Source organism: Ctenopharyngodon idella, chromosome 12 (genome assembly GCF_019924925.1).
Source record: "Ctenopharyngodon idella isolate HZGC_01 chromosome 12, HZGC01, whole genome shotgun sequence".
Lineage (NCBI taxonomy): Eukaryota > Metazoa > Chordata > Actinopteri > Cypriniformes > Xenocyprididae > Ctenopharyngodon > Ctenopharyngodon idella.
The window spans coordinates 2,903,416-2,923,467 of record NC_067231.1 but is presented as its reverse complement, the minus strand read 5'-3'; the positions used below and the strand labels follow the sequence as shown (position 1 = coordinate 2,923,467).

General features: G+C 38.3%; 3 protein-coding genes across 11 annotated transcripts in view; 1 reads left to right on the top strand and 2 right to left on the bottom strand.

Annotated features, from left to right (window-relative positions):
• Positions 1–79: 79 nt before the first annotated feature.
• On the bottom strand, positions 80–9,337 carry lsm12b (LSM12 homolog b). 2 transcript variants are annotated; one of them, XM_051913994.1, is made up of 6 exons: positions 9,114–9,337; positions 7,474–7,607; positions 4,650–4,759; positions 3,528–3,551; positions 3,299–3,425; positions 80–765 (listed from the first exon to the last, which is right to left on the bottom strand). In XM_051913994.1, the coding sequence occupies exons 1-6, from the start codon at positions 9,238–9,240 to the stop codon at positions 673–675; spliced, it is 615 nt and encodes a 204-aa protein (XP_051769954.1). In that variant the 5' UTR covers positions 9,241–9,337; the 3' UTR covers positions 80–672. The 2 variants fall into 2 exon arrangements, with proteins under 2 accessions (XP_051769954.1, XP_051769955.1); XM_051913995.1 differs by lacking the exon at positions 3,528–3,551.
• A 692-nt stretch (positions 9,338–10,029) lies between these two features.
• Positions 10,030–14,869, top strand: g6pc3 (glucose-6-phosphatase catalytic subunit 3). The gene is made up of 6 exons (XM_051913992.1): positions 10,030–10,387; positions 11,840–11,946; positions 12,053–12,143; positions 12,832–12,950; positions 13,042–13,183; positions 14,050–14,869. Exons 1-6 carry the CDS (start codon positions 10,170–10,172, stop codon positions 14,390–14,392), a joined length of 1,020 nt encoding a protein of 339 aa, XP_051769952.1. The 5' UTR covers positions 10,030–10,169; the 3' UTR covers positions 14,393–14,869.
• A 670-nt stretch (positions 14,870–15,539) lies between these two features.
• tanc2b (tetratricopeptide repeat, ankyrin repeat and coiled-coil containing 2b) overlaps positions 15,540–20,052 on the bottom strand; it is a 166,651-nt gene continuing 162,138 nt past the window's right edge. For all 8 annotated transcript variants that reach the window (XM_051913982.1, XM_051913983.1, XM_051913984.1 and 5 more), the window contains one exon: positions 15,540–20,003. In XM_051913982.1, the coding sequence (XP_051769942.1) occupies positions 17,927–20,003 (2,077 nt within the window). In that variant the 3' untranslated portion in view covers positions 15,540–17,926. The remainder of the gene's footprint in view (positions 20,004–20,052) is intronic.

Below are 20,052 nucleotides of genomic sequence, written 5' to 3'. Positions count from 1 at the left end.
CTTTGACAGAAAGGGCCAATACATTTAACCCCTTCTGCAAGCATATTGTGTTTCTGAAAAAGCAACTGAAAGTACAGCATTACAGTCAGAATTTTTGTTACTTTTATTTTAGAAAATGTCCTTTGTAACGTGTGGCATCTGAAGTCACATTTTGTTTAAAATACAGAACAGACAGACACTTGTAGAACAAACAGCCAAAGAAAGAAAAAAAAAAAAAAAAAAGCATCAAAGTAAATAAAGCTAACAAGCTTTTCTGACTGGTTTGTTTTTTTCTTTTTTTTTGACAAAATGGAATAGAAGGCGAAGGAGGGATGTAAGAGAGAAGAAAATATGAAAAGCTATCTTTAGATGAAACACAGGAGGAGGAAGAAGGGGCAGAGAGGGGATAAGACACTGTTAGTCAAAGAAACTATGGTTTGTTTGATGGTTGGTGTTTTAAATTATCTTTATAAAGTCTAATTTAGAATGAACTCTTTTCACTCTCATGTTTCTTAAAACATTTTCGCTTTTTTTTTTTTTTTTTTTGTTTCTTTTGTTGATCTTCCAGACCCTAGGCCCTTGGTGCATCCACCCTCGGACTACGACGCAGAGGGGGAGATGAGCGCTGGTTTCGACCAGCTGTTAGGCCCTTGATGCCCGTGGTGCCCTCCCCAGATGAGCCATACCCCCCACTCAGGAGGATAAAGACGAGTCCTTCTGTGTTTGCTGTGCTTGTGTACGTTGCATCGACTTCTGGCTTTCCACATCTCTAAAATGTTTCTCAACCTGAAAAGAAAGACGCAAATCATGACAAGCGATCAATACGACACCTGTATACGTGGATGACAATCAATCGTCGACTGATCCACGTAGAAACATTCAAAGACATATGCGTCACCTGCCTTGTAAAGAATAAAAAATTCTCTAGACAATGTAGTGGTTCCCAAACTTTTTAGAGTGGCATACCCACTGAGGCATTAAACATCCTTCTGAGTACCCCCTTTTTTCCCCACTTAGACTACAGTCACACCTTTTCCAAAAAGGGAACAATATTTGCCGCCTTAAAGGGATAGTTCACTCAAATGAAAATTGTCATCATTTACTCATCCTCAAATTGTTCAAAACCTGTATACATGTCTTTGTTCTGCTGTACACAAAGGAAGATATTTGGAAGAATATTTGTAACCAAGCAGATCTCACCCCCCATCGTCTACCATAGTAGGAAAAAAATACCATGGTAGTCAATAAAGCATGATTGGCTAAGGCAGCATATTCTGCATGAAACCTATCATATACACACTGCTTGTGTGGATGCAGTCAGTTTTGACCACAAAAGATGAGGTAATTTAATTGGATGTCATGTATTTGACCTTTTACAGCGTTTTGCCTGTTAGAAATGCATGCTCGGTTTTAATGTTATTTTAAGGTGGTGTAGAATTAAACGAACAAAAAAAACTCAGCATTTTGTTCGCAAACCCTCTCTGTCACCTCACGTACCCCAGTTTGGGAATCACTGGCATAATGCATTTACAGTGCACTTGGAAGGGAAAACATGGTAGCCTTGTTTCTTTAGGTGCAAATCTTTTTCTTTTTTTTTTCTTTTAAAATGGAAGTGAAAAACACTACTGCTGTGTTCCACTAAATGTATTAAGTCAATTTACTAGAACTGGGTACTGACAGATTTCACAATTTGATTCTGATTCACTGGCTCATTTGATTTAATTTCCAATCTCATTCCATTCATTTGGATACACATCAGGCACAGCATGCAGGGAACCCTGCTGGTTGGTACATACTTAAAATAATGTTAAAATTAACAGCGGAGTGCAATTTCAATTGCTATTTATTTTTAGATACAACACTCAAATAAGAATTGAATGTTGTATGCATGTACAAGAGTTGTATACAATCATTTCAACTGTACATAAGGAGGTTTTATGTCTATGTTTTTACGATATAATTATATGTCTGGTCCAGTTTTTGAAATATAAACATTTCAGTGGTGGCTGTCATAACTTAAAGAGATTTATTCAAACATAGATTAGACATAACTAGCAGGTTAAGTAAAAATATTGTATATAATACAGTACAAAATGCTCCTCTCTAGAGTTATTATTTCCAGCTAACTATTGAGCTATGGAGAGTGAATGGCTTTCCTGAGGTAAATATAATGGTTTGTGCACTTGGCGTCTTTCTTCAGAATTTGAAAGCACAAAGCTTTTTGCGATTACTGAAAAAATGGCGTGCAAGAAATGATTAGTGAAGTGACTGAAAACAGCATAGACTTAAAAGATTGATTCTTGGGATTTAACAATCAACATCAGTTCATCAAAATGAAGGTCAATTATTAAAAAAAAAAAAAAAAAAAAAAAAATTCAAGAAATCAATATTGTCAGCCCATCCCTACTGTTGCATTCCACTAAACTTGTAAAGTCAACTTACAATATGAAATAGCTTTTTATTGCACTTTTCCAACTTGAAAATACTTAGGTTACAGGGAAACGTCTGCCATATAAATGCCAATTTTGACAGAGATGAGAGTGAATGAGGTCACAATAAAACACTTGTAGATCAAATGGTGGGCACTGCATTTGAAGCATTATTTCTTGTCCTAGTGTCATCAAAAGTACCAAGTCGGTACTGAAATTTTAAAAATGTGCTGATACCAGCATTTCCCCCTAGCGTTTTGAGCGCTATTGAGCTATAATGATCAACGCTTCAAATACATGTTGTAAATAGACATCTTCAACGCTCTTCTCCGAGGGCTTACACAGATACACACGGGAGCAACTGGGAGCTGCTAATAGACACCTGCTTTCAAATGCTCCCGGTCTCTCTTTCAAAACACTTTCAAACAATCCCGTGTGTTGATCATTATAGCCAAGACATCTGTTGAGCGAGTGAACACAATGGCCAATCAGAGGTGTTTACAAATCCTCTCAACAGCGCTCAAAATTCTAGGGGGAAATGCTAGTATTGTTACATTTTTAACATTTCAGTACCGACTTGGTACTTTTGACAACACTATTTTGTCCAGAATTTGGCTGCTAGGAGACTTCATTGACAATTGACCTGTGAAGCTAACAGCAGCCTTGCCATTGTGTATACGTCTTTCAAGCATCGACCAGTGGAACGACTTTTGTGAGGAGTCAGAGAGATAAAATATCCCACATTTGACTTAAGACAGGACTTAACTGCTGGCTTAACTTTTCATATTTTCAATCTTGTAAAAACCTATGGATGTTGCTGGAGAAGAGCTCTTAACGCAATACTAAAATGAAAGCTATATTACTGAATTGAAAGATTCTGTAATACTCACAATTTTGCGTATATGACTTAGAGCACTTCCCTCTTTGCCTTTGCAGTTCTCCACCTGGTATGGTGGTGAGATTACGACGTCATCCATCACAATGATGTTCTTCTCCTGCCATTTACAGTCTTTGATGCTGGATAACAAAGAGATCAAACAAACTCAAGACGGGCACACCAGCAGCGAGTAAAAACGCTTAAAATGATCAAATGAAGAGTAAAGGCCCCGATATACTCACAGCGAATTTCTTTTTTGTTCTTTGCTTTGGGGTAAAAAGAAGTTTGAAATATGTGAACAGCGATATACTGTTAGCGAACATCCTGATGCCGCCCACGCTACTGAAAGCGGCGTTTAAATGAATATGTAAATATGTGCTGCGTTCTTTCAATAAAACAAAAATGACAGCGATGAGAAAACAGTCAAGAAAGCATCTCATCATAGCGATGTGGATGTTTGCACAAGCTCTGCAATTCGGCACTCCTGTCACGTTTACATCTCACTTTATACAATAGATTGTTTTAAAGCAAGCAGCTTTACAGTATTAAACATGTCAGTGTCTCTTTCGATTACAATTACAACTTCATTTTCCACTATAAAGCAGCTCTCCAGTGTGTTTATTTTTTTACTCACGGATGTTTGACCTCGACGGCCTGAACAGAAGAAATGAACTGAAGATGATTTCCACAACAAAGAAGGCGGAGCCATAGAGCTTCACCTACCTATTATGTAATCGCCACAGACCAATGTGAGTTTGAAGGTGTTGACCAGCCAGGGATGCATTTCCCAAAAGCAACTATGGTCAAGTTCCCTGGTAACCAACAGAAATCAATGTGACCGTAGTTGGCTAACGACGCTTTTGGGAAACACACCACAGAGAGAACTTTTCTGGAAAGTTCGCTTTGGTAAGCCGTTTCGAACTCCCGAAACGAAGACAAAACAAACTTGGTTTAGGTCTGAATTTATTCGAAATGAAGTCACACCAGTTCGTTCTTCAATTTCGCTTGAAGTATATCGGGGCCTTAATATAGAAACACGTTTCATACTTAAATAATGTTTAAGCTCGAATTCTCTGTAGATGATTGTTTTTATTGAAATCACATTTTGACCTTATACTTTAATTCAATCATCATGGCAGACCGCACAAAGGGGGACCACCTTGTCAAATGCAGAGGAATACAACTTGTAGGCTACAGATTTGACTTCAGTCTTTATCTCACATACTCGAATCAAAAGTATTAATCATTCATTTAAGAGTAAACAACGTTACAATATGGATTACCACTTTTAACATCACTTTGATTATAGATACATAAAGCCTTACATTAGGCTTCACAATGCAAGTAAAGTTTGCAAGTCTTACGTTTTGTGTATAGTCTGGAATAATTGCTGGCCCTCAACTGAAACCCCAGCACTGATTGCATAGGCTTGGGACAACTTGTCTTCCTTTTCCGTCCTTGCTCGATTGGCAAGCTGTGGAACAAAAGATGTCAAAATTAGATACTGACAGACAGGCATCATCTCGATCTTGTATTATTTACTATCACATGTTCATCTAGTACATGAGGCAAACTCTGCTCCTGAAGGGACACAGACCTGCAGAGTTTAGCTCCAAAACACCTGCCTGGAAGTTTCTAGTAATCCTGAAGACCTTAATTAGCTGGTTCAGGTGTGTTTAATTAGGGTTGGAGCTGAACTTTGCAGGACAGTGACCCTCCAGAAGTTTAACACGCCTGATTTAGTACAACATCTGTGAAAAGTTTTACAAACCACTATGGCTATGTTCAGACTGCCAGCAAAAAAAAAAAAAAAAAAAAAAAAAAAAAATCCAGATGGGGTTTTGAAAGTCTGGACAGCAAAAATGTCAAATCTGATTCAAACCACATTTGGAGGTGGTTTGAAATGCGACTGCAATAATATTTTTACAGATGCGTCTCAGTCTGGGCGTTCTGGCTGCTCAAATTGGATTTCAAATTGTCTTTTGCATCACTCTTAACTTGACATACAACGATAACATCAAAACCGGTGACAGAAATGCCAGAGGTAATTATAAGGTATTCAAATGGTATGCCCAAAGTTTTTGGCCGTGACTACAGCATGGAACATCACAATATACACCAGTCTCCTCCATTGCTGATTTTTTCTTGTGCAACGGAGGAGATCTGCACCACGACTCGACAGGATGCTTATTTGGAGAGCGAGATGATGCACCTCTATGTGTCCTGCATCCGTTTTAAAAGCCTTGTCACATGCGGGTACGCCTACGTCGTTACCCAATCAACCCAAGTTTATTATGTCTAGACACACAAATTTTGCAAATAATAGTGTGGACAGTCTGCCTGAAAAGATCTGATAAAAAATCTGATTTGCCTGCAGTCTGAACATAGCCCATGACTATGTGAAAAGAATAGAGGTTTATTAATAGAGGACAAAAAAAAAAAAAAAAAAATACTATAAATACAAATACAAATAACATCAGAAATCACAGTATTTGCCCTCTACCAACAAATTAAGTGTACAGCAGTGCTGGTGGTGGAAGAACTGTTTAAACTGATAGAAATTGTGCAAAAACATGTCTACTGTGGTAGATAAAACTGCCTGGCTATTAGTGGGAGGGACTGCTTTACTTCACGAGAGAGTGCTGAATGAACAGGAGTAACGTGAAAAACAGACTGCAACTACACTTCACTTCCTTGTCTGGCATAAAAGTTAAATTAACATGTGGCACATCTAACTGGAATTTATAGTCATTGTGCAACATCTCTAGTGCACACGAGTTCCAAGTTGCTCCAAAATGCTTTCTTTTTGGTTCTGTGCATGCAAGATAAATCAGCATTGTGTGTAACCTAACAAAAGCCCTATATCTGTTCGGTTTGATACGGATACATGTAGGCTGCCATTGCAACCGCTGCTACTAAAGGAACCCACACACTACACGATAATCAGGCTGATTTTGGGCCCAATTCTCACCTTATGACAATTCTAGGTAAAGTCCTGTTTATCTTGATGGTTCTACAAATCATCTTTTCAGATTTTCCTGTGGTGTGACGTGTGTTAAGAGTGATTGAATCTGCTCGGAAGAACGTCAGGGCAGCACAGATCTCAAATCATAAATATATAACATCTTAAATATATTTACGATCAGAAATCCTGTTGTGTGAGAGGAACCCTGAGGAAAAACGCACACTCACTCTGTAGAGTGTCACATCATGGAACAAAACGATATCTGAAAGTGAGCTGACAGAAAACAGAAACACAACATGACTTCATCCAAAGTTTTTTCTTTTTATCCCCCATGAATTTCCTGTAAAAAGCAGTCCAAACATTATTATCGCCATTTCTTCTTGCCTGTCGTCAGCCATGTTCGTTTACACTAAAGTCACAATTGATGAGAGAGTTTTTGCTAGATTTCCCGTGTTCACAGATGGGACTCTGATTGTTTGTGAACGGAATCTGTTAGTGTGTGTGGTGTGCTTTCCTGGTCACGTCGCAGCACTCCACACACTACAGGAACAAAAGACTCTTCTCTTCCCTGTCATTATCCTTACGCAGAGGACGCAGTAAGCACAGTGAAGGCTTCTGTGTTTACGTCCGAATGCCGGCTCAGTATTGGCCAAAGCTGATCACGTGAGCAGCACGACACATGCGTGTGATGCTGATGCAGGAGCCGGCCAATAACGAGTCGCCGTTCGGACGTAGAAACTGGAAGCGTTGGACATAAACAACGTATGAGAATGACACAAGAGATTGTTGAATAAAGTCATTATTTTTGTTTTGGCGCATAAAAAGTACTCGTCTCTTTATAACATTAAGGTTGAACCACTGCAGTCACGTCGACTGTTTTAACGATGTCTTTAGTACCTTTCTGGACCTTGAAAGTGTTGAATATATTGCTGTCTATGGACGAGTCATACCTCTCAGATTTCATCAAAAATATATTACTTTGTGTTCTGAAGATCAACGAAGGTCTTTCGGGTGTGGAACGACATGAGGGTGAGTAATTAATGACAATTTTTATTTTGGGATGAACTAACCCTTTAAAGGCATCACCAATAGGCCATACCAACTATATTGTCATATATGTATAGTGTTATCATAAATTAAAATGACTTACACCAGTATATAAAATTGTGATCGTACCACCAACCCTTGGTGCTTTCTATTTTAAGCTCAAAAGTTGATCTTACCTTGCTAACATTCAAGGATGCTAGAGGAGGAGGCGTCTCAGTGCGGTCATTAATTATATCCACCTCTGAAACATAGGCTAAGTTAATCAAGATGACGTCGCTGAGGTTGGGCTTACCGCTGGAGGAAGGACATTCTGGGAAGAGGGTTAAGGGTAAATCAAACAGAGACATCAAGACAAGATTATGAAGATTGTTCTTTCACTTAAAAAAATAAATAAATAAATAGAAAAACAGGTAGGTGTTGAACCCTCCTGTTCGGGAAATGAGTTGGTTTACTAAACACTGAAAGCAGTTACTGACACACCTGTTTACAATACACCAAAGACATTGAGCGGTTCAACTATCACTTCAGTCTGCTGCTCTGATTCATCCGTCCCCCACAAGGTTAGACGTAAAAGACGAGCAGAGAGCAATACATAAAATGAAACCAACATGAGTAATTGGCTGAGTAAGCCTACAAAAAATAAGACCAGAAAAAAAAAAAAAGTGACAAGTGATGTCAAACATGTCAAACAAGGAGTGTCAGTATTGAACAGGGACAGGTGGGATTTAAAGAAATATGAAATCTCATGAAAGTCATATGTGTGACAAGCAGATTAATGCAGTCATCACTAAGAACTGTCTCCGTCTGTAGTAGACACCTGAAAAACGTTCAGGTTTTTCCAGGTATCAAAAGGATACGATCTATCCCTAACCCTATGAAGCCTACTGTATCATAATTGATACACAAATTTCTAAAGCCTCTAAATTACCAACCTGATCAAACTTTGCTGAAAATCCTGTTGCACACAATTTATTACATGCCTTCTGTCGTCTGAGTGATAGTTTACACTTTTTTAGCATGTAAAAGTCCTTTTAGTATAATTGTAAAATCATCCACCTTCAGGTCGTGGTGATGTGAAATCTTCACTGATTGTTATTAAGCCATGCCAGGTCAAAGGGTGTGCCAACACTCCTCTGGTCACCCTTTAAAATTGCATGTCAAAAGATGTGAGCTATAAAAAGGCATTTTTTCAGCAATTCAGCATTGTGATTTATATTTTGTGCATTAAGTATAGTGAATAGGGTGGCATGTCATCCTTCCAATCTCAACATTCACAAACTCCAGTATTTGTATAACATGGGCAAAAACTACAAAAACCATTAAGTCTGATACTGTTCTCAGATCAATAATATAACGACATACCGCGTGTAGTATGATGGTAAACCGGTGTATGCTACGCAACCTGGGCATGATTTTTTTCCCTCCCTACAAACTAATACTTAGTTAAATAAAAAAGAGAATCGGTTATAAACTATGTAACATGCCATATGAGAGCTGCCATTATTACACTGGAAAGACATTAGCTTAGCGCGCGGGCTAATATTGTCGGTCGCGAGGACATGCTAATCAACAAGCTAACCACAAACAACACTTTTCCAACACGTTTTCAACTGTGAACCCACGTCAAATCAACAAAGCACAGAAAACACCAAGCGACAAACACAGCTGATCGTTTCCAAACACAACATAGAAAGCAAACGAAGCAAGAATAGGCGTTGAATGAGGCCACTAGCGCACACATAAACATGCTCGCGCGGAGCTTCAGTTTGACACAGTCCAGCCGTTTAAACGCACATATCCGAGGAATAAAGGATACTCAGAGTCAACATCTTGGACGGGTAATCGAAAGCCACCACCTCTCCCTGCAAACGTTGGCCTAAACAAGTGAGGCAAGAGACATGGCTCCCGACACTGAAATACTCCCCCGGTCCAGGAGCCGCCATCTTCTCCGCCAGGGAAACCGGAGCGCGAGCTTTACGTAAACGCACGCGACGGCGTGACTGCTACGACGCGGAGGCACGTCAGGTGACAGGAAAGAGTGGAAACACGATGATCCTTCTATCAAAAAAAAAAAAAAAAAAAATAAATAAATATAATAATAATAATAATGATAAATAAATAATAAATAAATAAATAAATAAATAAATAATCTCTTTTAAAACTCTTTAATCACAATAAAGAACTACTGATGTATTAGGTGTATGACTGACGTCTGATATAAGATGAAAAAGATTTGATTTTTTGTCTGTTTTATATGTTTGTATGGATTTATTTTTATGACCGTATTCCCCTACTGTAAATAATAATAATAATAATAATAATAATAATAATAATAATAATAATAAATAAATAAATAAATAAATAAATAAATAAATGGCGGTTACATGAATTTGAAAAGCTTTAGAATAAGCTATTTATTGTTTTCACAATTTTCTTATTTTGTGTTCTCGTGCTTGAAAGTGTTTCAAAGTACATCTTGAGGTCAGTGAGGTTTTTTTTTAGTCAGGCCTATTCTTGACTTGTGAATGTAAAACTTTGCTTAAAATAATTAAAAGATTAAAAATGTAAAAGCCATTTTCACTGTTCAGATAATATTCTTCGAACATGTACTTAATAAGTAGGTCTATAATAAGGTGAACTTATAAAACTTTTGCGTTAAAAGTATGCAAGAAGTTTGATATGCAGGTGATTCAAGCCCCTTATTTAGAATATCCATTTTAGTGAATTTTGTCCCACTGCGGTACCCGTAATAGCGGTAACGTGGAGGTCTGAATGACAGATCATCAGCTGCAGGAGTATCTTTGACAGTCTGTTAGCTGTAAGATAATAGTTCGATGAACAGGGGACTTTAATGTAATGTTTGGACGTTATAATGGAGATCATATACCGCCAAGGCGTTTGGATGGCGGAGGCTCTTCAGCTGAGGACAAGAAGCTATGAGGATTTCTGGCTAGTTTCTTCTCATATGGGAGACCCGAAAGCAGCAGTTCTCCTCGTCTTTCCGGTTGTGTTTTACATTCATCGACGGACTGGCATCGCTGTTCTCTGGGTAGCAGCTTTATCAGAGTGGCTTAATTTGGTTCTCAAATGGTATGAACTGCTTTGCATGTTTGAAAACGAAACTGAATGTCAGATGATGGATAAACGTCTGGACTGTAAACGAGTTTTAATTACTTTAATTTGTTTGTTTGTTTGTTTTTCTGAGCAAAAATGAAATGTCATACATTTTTACCATGATTTACAGAAGACACCCACTAAAATGTCAGGGATATTTACAACAAAAAAATCTATTTATGCCATATTAAAGACTAATTACTTTTACCCTAAATGCTAATTACTTGTAATTTTACATTTTTAAACTTTGCCACTATCCTAGGTTTTGCCCATTTGTCAGCAAGAGTTTTTTACTCATTTAAAATGCAATAAAATTTAGTATGCTCACTTATTCTTTTAGATATTTTAATACGTACAGGTCAGAATAAGTATGTTGTAGGTATGTTATATATAAATATATATATATATATATATATATATATTCCGTGTGAATGGTATATGATTTATTATTATTTATGGAAGCTTGTTTGTATGTTATGGTTTATTTTTGTTTCTGTGTTTTTATAATTTAATTAATAAAAAAAAAAATCATAAATAAATAAATAAATAAACTAGTTTCCTCCATGGAATAAAAAATAAAAATTTTCCCCCTCATAATTCAATGTGACATACTAAAACCACATAGAAATCACTGAAATTATAGAAATTATTACAAAGCACTTTAAAGTTTTTTTTTTTTTTTTTTTTCATATTTTATCACTTCAGTGTCAAAACAATGCTGGTTAATTTTTATTTTTTATTTAATTGTATTTATTTTATTGGTAACACTTTACAATAAGGTTCATTAGTTAATATTAGTTAACTACATCAGTTATCATGAACTAATAATGAACTGCACATACAGCATTTATTAATCTTTGTTAATGTTAATTTACACATTTACTAATACATTATTAAAATCTTGTTAACATTAGTTATTGCACTGTGAACTAACATGAATAAACAATGAACAACTGTATTTTCATTAACTAACATTAATGAAGATTAGTAAATACAGTAACAAATGTATTGCTCATGGTTAGTTGATGTTAGTTAATACATTAACTAATGTTTAACTAATGAACCTTATTGTAGTGTTACCATTTTATTTTTCACATTCACAAGAGTAGGGTAAAAAAGATTAAAAACTAACTAAATAAATAATAATAATAATAATAATAATAATAATAATAAAACATTATTAATAATTGGGTACCAATAATAATTAAGCACCAAATCAGCATGTTAGTATTGTTTTAGGAAAAACCTTATATCAATCTACTAATTTCTTACTCTTTTGATTATTGATTATTCTGAGGGCACTAAAGTGCTAGAAAGTAAACTGTAGAGAATGTTTTTTAGTTTTCATTAAATTATAGATTTAAACTCAATTTATTGGGTTGTGAATGGCATTTCATGTTGACTAATTGATGTAATGTGACACTTTAGGATCCTGTTTGGTGAGAGGCCATATTGGTGGATTGGAGAATCTGGATTGTTTTCTAAAAACCCACCGAAAGTCCAGCAGTTTCTGTCCACCTGCGAGACTGGCCCAGGTAAAGCAGCAAAATAATCCTCCGTATTATAGATCATTTTACCTGAACCATATCCAGATGTCAAGACATTTGTTATGAGCCGTAATTCCTCATCCATCTTTCTCAGGCAGTCCGTCAGGTCATGCCATGGTCACTAGTGCTGTCTGGTGGCTGATCGTCTCTTCACTGGCGTCATTCTTTCACACTCGCACAGGCAGGTCTGTCTTTAACCCTATAAAGCCTATTAAGTACATTTCAAAATAGGTTTTATATTGTAATATTTCAAGATCAATATTTACCAGACTGAAGCAACTGAAGTAAACCTTACTTGATTATCCATACATCATTTTTTTTTTTAAATAGAAAATTCATGTTAAAATATGAGTATCGAATATGATCATCATCAGGCTTTTGAGGAAGGTTTATTTGTTCATCTCTCAATCATCATTGTATTGCATTGGATTATATGTTTTAAAACTACAGAGCTTTGATCATAAAACTAAGCTTTTAAATATCATCTTACTAAGACATTATTGGGAGATATAGAGTGATAACTGATATTTATATTGGGCCATATAAATATCATCATCTGCACCAATTTCCATGTATTTGCTCAGTTTGAGCCTCTAAATAAAACTGCATTTTTCCTCTCCGAGTTTGAGCTCCATATTCTCAATATATCATACTATATGAACCATAAAAGCCTGATGTACCAAATATGATACTCTACACAAAAAACACATTTTTTAATACTTTGTCTACTGTTCCATTTTTTAAAAATTAGCTTTTTCCTACTATCATAAGGTTCCCACGCTCTCTAATAACTCACATCACAGTGTTAGTGTAGGTATATGAATGTTATTTATTCATATGTAATACTAACTAAACAAACTCCTTCTCATACAGTAAGATGTTAGCTGCAGTGCCGTATCTGTTGTATGCAGTATTTTTGGGATGCGTGGGCCTTTCACGGATCTTTATCCTGGCTCACTTCCCTCATCAAGTCATTGCAGGTCTTCTGACAGGTCAGTCATAAATACATATATACATACTCATTATCTTAAAAAAAAAAAAAAAAAAAAAAAAAAGCCAGGATCTTTATGCTTTTCTCCACAGGAGTGTTGCTGGGGATTTATCTGAACCGGACTGTGCCTGAATGTCGCCCTCTGCTGTTCTTCTTTTGCTGTAGCTTGACTTTGCTCTTTGGAACTCTTGTGCTGCATGGTGCCCTGCAAAAGACTGGGATTGATCTTTCTTGGTGGGTACAATATGATATTGAGTTGTATGGAAACTCGTTTCCACCACTTATCGCACAATTCTGACTTTTTTTTATAGCAATTGCGTGATATAAACTCACGCTTGAGTTATAATGTCAGAATTGCAATATAAAGTTGCAATTGCGAGTTATAAAGTCAGAATCTTTATTTTCCCTCAGAATTGGACCTCATAACTCGCAATTGCGACTGGAAATTGATTAGATGGTTGTGGTTTGCTATTGGTCTATCTCATGTGAGTGACAGGTTGCCCCGCCCACACGCCAATAAACACATCATTAAGAAGACATGATGCTGCAAGAGGAAGGGAAAGTTATTTTGATTAAAAAATTAGGAGGGCACGTATATTTAAAAAAAAAAATGATGCAGCACAGATAGGTCATTTATAATAAATACTGATAAATGCTGCAAAAGAAGAACTGTCAATTTTGATTTCATGGTGACTTTAATGCTGATGCATAAGATTTTCTATTGCATCAGCTGAGGGAGTGACAGTAAATTTGACATCTTTCTCTCTTCTGACCATTGTCATCAATTTTTTTCCTCTTTTGGAAAGTCACAGAAACGCTACGGTCATGGATTGTTTTCTTTTTCAGTTGGAGCACATGAGAATGCAAAAATAATACTTTTTTGTAGTTTCCATTCACTACCATAGTAGTTTTTTGGCTTTTGAGAACCCCGAAAATGTGAAAAGGGTCCATTGAAAAATGCATTATCAGTCAACCACTATAATCATAATGTATTAGTCCTCAATATATCTCATACACATTGCATATTTGTATTAATGAGTGTTAATCTGTATGAATGACTTCTTCACTGCAAACTTACACTCTTATACTGTGAACCGCAGGTCCATCTCACTGGCTAAGAGGCGGTGTTCTCGCTCCGAGTGGATCCGTTTGGACACGGCACCCTTCTCCTCTCTGAACCGTGATGCCGGGGTTCTGCTAGGACTAGGACTTTCACAGTATTGGAAGCCAGGTGGATGGGCTCTTCCGTGGGTACCCAGGACTCTCTGTCTGGCCCTCTCGTCCATGGCCCTCCACTACATCAGCAGTTTCCCTGTGCCCACTGTTCCTCCTCTTCTCTTCTACTCCCTGTTCTTTCTGAAATACACCATTGTGCCGCAGGTGGTCATGGTGTTAGTACCAGGATTTGTGCATCTCCTCACAGCCAAACCCAAGAGGGAGTAAAAATGTCGCAGCTTTCAGTGTTTGAACCAGCCATTGACACAAATCATCTCGAAGATCATTAATCATTAATGGAGTAATATTGAAATACAAGAAGACAATGCAGTTGCTTCCAGCTTTAAAGATTGTTTTGCAACAACAACAAAAAAGTGATATGGAAGGAATATGGATTGCTGCAGTTCATAAACATTTCGTTTGTGCCAAAGAAAGTATTAAGTGAAAATGTTTCTTGTTGTTGTTCTTTGATGATTCTTTTTAAAAAGTTCAATTGTTTACTCTATTTATTTTTTCTTTCTTTTTTTAAGCTTTCAAGTTATTTGAATTGCTTTGGACCAATCTATATTCTGTCTCAGCAAAGTGATGAAGAAAACTAGATTTGAGAGTGAGTGGTCTGTTCAAAAACTCACCACCAAGATTTTTTCTTCTTTTTTTCTTTAGTGTTGGTAAATTTTTAAAATTTAAATTAAATTGTTCTAGGTTGTTGCTTGTTTTTTTGTTTTTGTTTGTTTTAGCATCTGCCAGAGGAAAAACTAAACTCTGATAACTTTCTATCCTCAACAACCTGCATGATTTGATGTATCATACAGTACTGTATGTCAGTTTAATATGTGGGGGTTTGTCAACTATGAGCAATAGTCGTGATGTTTGTCTTGATTTAATTGGTTGCCACTGAAAGGACAAATAGTACAGTTCTGTAACAGCTGTAGGCATATATTTAAAGGGATAGTTCACCAAAAATGAAAATTTCATCATCATTTACTCACCCTTATGTTGTTCCAAACCTGAATGAGTTTCTTTCTTCTGTTGAAGTCAAAAGATGATATTTTGAATAATGTTTGTAATCAAACAGTTGATGGTAGATATTGACGTCCACTGTAGGAAAAAAAAAATACTATGGAAGTCAACTGTCTGGTCACTAACATTCTTCAGAATATCTTCTTTTGTGTTCAACAGAAGAAAGAAACTCATTCAGGTTTGCAACAACATAAGAGTGAGTAAATGATGATGAAATTTTCATTTTTGGGTGAACTATCCCTTTAAGTAAACCACAATAAAAGGAATCATCTTTTAAGCTTGACCAGTGTTATACATTTCTTATATTTAAAGTAACTATTATTAAACATAAACCATATAAAAATGACCACTGACATGATAAAAACACATTCTGGTTTATTGAAGTCATTAAACGTTGTCACAGCGCTCTGAAAGCTCACATTTACAGACGAAAAACTCTGCTTAGCAAGCAAATACATTAAAATCAACTCAAATCCAACTGAAAAATAAAAAGAATGGCCAAACCCTTTAGAGGTAAATGTAACGTCTCTACTGTTGAGTTTGGTGGAGATGAGTGTGAGATTTTTTGTGATCATTATTTCTGTTAAGTTCCTCTATTGGAGACATACGGCAGATTCACGAATGTCTGTGTATGTCGATTTCGGAGGGGAATGGAGGATAAATCATGCGTCAGGTTATGTACAGCAAAAATAACTTGCACTGAAAACCACAACACCCTAAAGAGGCCCTTGATGAGCCCTCTGTATTTATTTCACTTTTCCCCAAAGTTGACCATCTCTCCATTCAAGCAGGTTTACACTGACAGCACTAGAAAGGTGAATATGGTTGCCTTTAAGACAAGCTGTCTAGATATCTGTTCATATACTGTATTTTTGAGAAGATCTGACCAAAGCCACATTTAAGCTCTGCATGTTAATAATATTGCATTCTGAAGCAGAGAATTTCAAAAGGAACTAGCTGAATATTGTTTTTTTTTTTACACGACAAATACACTATTTCAAAACGGCTGGTTTGCTTTTGGGTAGTGTGTGATGCCACTGAACTGTGTTTGACACGTGAGGCTCATCAAGTCCTTCTCGCGCTGCATTTGGCGACGCGTTTGCAGAGGAGAGCGGGATTTTGTATGCATGAACACGTTTGGCCACTATATACAGCGAGTACACTGCGCTCTATAAAGGCTGTTATATACACATTTTATATCTTTTTAAAAACATAATTTTGCTCTTTTATATTATTGTTCATTCATTTGCTTGAAAAATTAGAATTGCACCAAGGACAATGACTTCTATTTGTTTTCTAGTAGTACAACTAATCACAGGTTATTTTCCAGTGTTCACTGAACGTTCGTTAGTAAGGATGTCCTATCCCAGATCAAAAAAAACAAAAAACAAAAACAAAAAGAACTTCAGCCCCCCAATATTCACATTCCATATAATCCTTACAAATGAATAAAGTGCTCTCTTTCGTCAAAATGTCACAGACAGTCAGTGCAGACCGAAGTTACGAATAAAAGTTTAAAAGTTAAAACAAACAAACTTCACTTGATATACTGATGCTTCCCTGTGACAATGCAATATTCCATTTCTTAGAACAATAAAGAAACTGAAAAAAAGAGAAGAAATTGTATTACTACCTTGCAAACGCCCCTGAAACTTTGTTTTGCGTAGTATACATACTGTAGAGTTCATAAGACGTCTATGGTGTGTTACATTCTTCCATTTGAAATACGGCAGGATTGCCACTCCAGTACTTGGTAATTAACTGAAATCGTTTTTTTAAATAAAGACAAAAGCTATATGAGGGTTACTTGAAACTCATATTAAGCTTATTCCCAAGAAATTGATTAAACTAATATTATTGCCACTCTACAACTGTGAATTTTGACAAACAATATTTCTGCTTGGGAGCCAGAATTATAAGGTAATAACTGTAAAGATAATGATCTCCAGTCATAAACTCTGAATCGTTATTTTGAAAATATCTGATAACATTTCCAAAAGCTCAAATCAATAGTTACAAAATTAAAGACAAAAAACCCAAACAAAAATGAAAAAATAAACCTGACACAAAAACTGCTTTAATATTTCTATACATCATATAACTTAATTATAAATATTCCTCTTTTCCTTCTGTAACTACAGCTTAGTTTTCTGAAACATTTTTTTTCCTTTTTACAGCATTGAACAATCCAACAATATGATGTCCAGAAAGCCTAGCAAATTTGTTTAGTTTCATTGGGAAGAGAGAGAGAGAGAGAGAGAGAGAGAGAGAGAAAGAGTAAATGAGAGTGAGAAGGAGTTAGATTCCCAGAACACATAGATTCCCAGTTTTATATCTGCTTTAGTGCTAGGAACGATGGCAAGACACTGTTTCTCTGCATGTAGGCCTCTGTTGTGGAACGTCAATAACAATGTGCTTTTTTATAATGTGCAGAGATTTATAGAACATTTTTATCTTTACATACTGTTTTCTAATACTCCAAACGGGTGCTGTCAGGATATCTGGAGCCTGTTCACCACGCAAATTCTAAAAACTATGTTTTTACCAACAGAAGTAGGCACAGGTATTTGTACACAACTTTGTAACACTGGTTTTTAGTTTATTAAAAGTATTTATACTATTCAGTTTCCTTTACTTTAAATACTGGTTTTAATATCCTGCACTTACACAGTCCCTTACGTATAACCTGTCACAAACATTCACTGTCACACACACCTTTGTGCCCACCCTTTTGGGTGCCTATTAAACGTTTGACTCCACAAAGGGTCTCTTTGGTTTGATGGGCGAGGTGGGACCTTGTCTGGCATCACGGGAAAGCTGGCGGTACATGTTCTCCTGGTAGGCCTGCGCCACGGGCATTGTCCGTGCCACTTTAACATCCTGGTAAGTCGGCACCTGGCTCACCCGCTCCAGGAGGTCTCGATCACGGGCCCCTCCGTTAGCAAGCTTGCCCAGGGAGGAGGGCTGCGGCTGGACGTAGTACTCATCCTCTAGCATGTGTCCATTCTGGGCATTATTGGTCTTATTGTAGTAGGCAATATTGCCTAGAGATGTAGGTGGGCTGTAGGAAGAGGCGGTGGAGGCTTGGTGGATCAAGTTGCCAGGCGACGTGGGGCTAGTGATTACCGATTCCAGGGATGAAACGGGCCAGGCCCGGGAAGGCTGGTGAAGGTACTGTTGCTGAGTCCTTGCGGTCTTGTCGATGACGCCCATAAACGGAGTGGTCCGGGATCGGGCGGGTTCGCCCGAGTAGAGTCCGCTCTGAGAGGGTGAGAGGGCAGATGGCTCGTCAAAGCTTCGCTCATATGTGGTCTGTAACGGGATTTCCATTTGGGCCATGGAGGAGGAGGGCCTGAAGCCAGGGCCTATATTGCAGCTGGAGCCTGAGGAGATATTACTGCTAGACGGGGAGAAGCGAAGATTTACGCTCTGGGAGTGGATCAGTGGTCTGGGGGTCGGTACGTGCTGCTTTAGGTCACTTGTATTGGCACTGATAGGTCTGCGTACTAGGTGGGGGATCTCCGGAGAGCCCAGTTGGCAAGGTGGCAGAGCAGAGGCGGCCACTGCTCTCTCAAGTTCATGCTTGGAGACAGGATAGTATGCCGCTGACTGACTGCGGCTAATCTGGGGGGTTTGGCTGAAGCGCATGCCTCCAGGTCCTCCTGTAGCTGAACGGTAGGCTGAAGCAGGACGTTGAGGGAGCTCATCTTTTCCCAAGTTTGACTCCAGAACCCCGGCAGGCCCACCTCTGCCCCCGTGCTGACAGAGAGCTCCCACACTAAGGCTGGATTGCACTTGAGACATTGACCGGCCATCCAATGAGGGCTGGTACACAAGTCTCGGCTCCCGATCTCTCTCTCTGTCCACATCCATGGAACTACCCTGATACCTGCTGCTGAGTGGATGCGCCAACTGGCTGTACACACTGTTACTGGGCTGGCTAGTTCGGACGATCTGTGCCATAGAGGGCTGCAGGCGAAGACCCTGAATCTGGTGGTGCTGGCTGGTCTGAGAGCTCTGGGAAGGTTGCGACTGGAGCTGGAAGGATCGCTGGCTGCTCATCTTCAACAGTGGCGATTTAGGGCGGCTAGGTAAAGGCTCCTGCTGGTAGCGGACTGGAGAGCCAGACTGGGAACGATACAGACACACACTCTCGACAGGAGGGCTTGCTCTGAATGGAACCCCACGCCGAAGAGGAGATGGCGGAGGACTCTGGTAGTCCATGCCCTGGTTCCCTCCACCGCCCATAGGTGGAGGGCTGAACCGGTAGGAGGACTGATGGGCGGGCGAAGTATGTGGTGGACTCTGGCGGTAGTGAGAGTTCTGATGTGTTGGGGAGATACACGGGGAGGTGGACTGGTAACTATGATGGGTAGGAGATGACATGGAGGAGGAGCTCGGGTGGAACTCAAAGGCCTGTCCTCCAGATAGGTAGCCAGTGTCATGATGGGTCGGAGAAAGGGGTGGACTACGTATAACGGCAAGGCTTGAAGCGTTCGAGTGGATATCAGAAGCAAGACCCATTGACACGGCTTCTAGCTCTTGTTCCAGGAAGTCGTCATCCTCAAACAAATCTTGAACAGGTTCCATGTCATCCAGTCTTGGCTCAGGGGGAGGGGTATGATGAGGGGGCTCCTCATCTTCCTCCACTGGTAAAGGAGATGGTGGTGGAGATGGAGGAGGTTCAAGCTCTGGCTCCTCTGATTGGGTAACTTGCCTGTACTCCTCCTCCACACGCTGAAGGAGGCGCTGGATTTCACGATTGTTGGGACACAGCTTTATGGCTTCCCTCAGGTCGTCTAGTGCTTCATCGAATTGCCTATGGAGTGGCAATGGAAATATTAAGCCATCGATAAATAATAAGATTT

Bases quoted from the DNA above. Each gene is read 5' to 3' on its own strand.
- lsm12b (XM_051913994.1), bottom strand. From the start codon at position 9,240: ATGGCGGCTCCTGGACCGGGGGAGTATTTCAGTGTCGGGAGCCATGTC. The intron at 7,608-9,113 runs GTATCCTTTATT...CCCTCTTCCCAG, and splicing joins GTCCAAGATGTTGACTCTGA to AATGTCCTTCCTCCAGCGGT. The intron at 766-3,298 runs GTGAGTATTACA...CTTTCTTTTCAG, and splicing joins TAAGTCATATACGCAAAATT to GTTGAGAAACATTTTAGAGA.
- g6pc3 (XM_051913992.1), top strand. From the start codon at position 10,170: ATGGAGATCATATACCGCCAAGGCGTTTGGATGGCGGAGGCTCTTCAG. The intron at 12,144-12,831 runs GTCTGTCTTTAA...CTTCTCATACAG, and splicing joins TTTCACACTCGCACAGGCAG to TAAGATGTTAGCTGCAGTGC. The intron at 13,184-14,049 runs GTGGGTACAATA...TGTGAACCGCAG, and splicing joins ACTGGGATTGATCTTTCTTG to GTCCATCTCACTGGCTAAGA.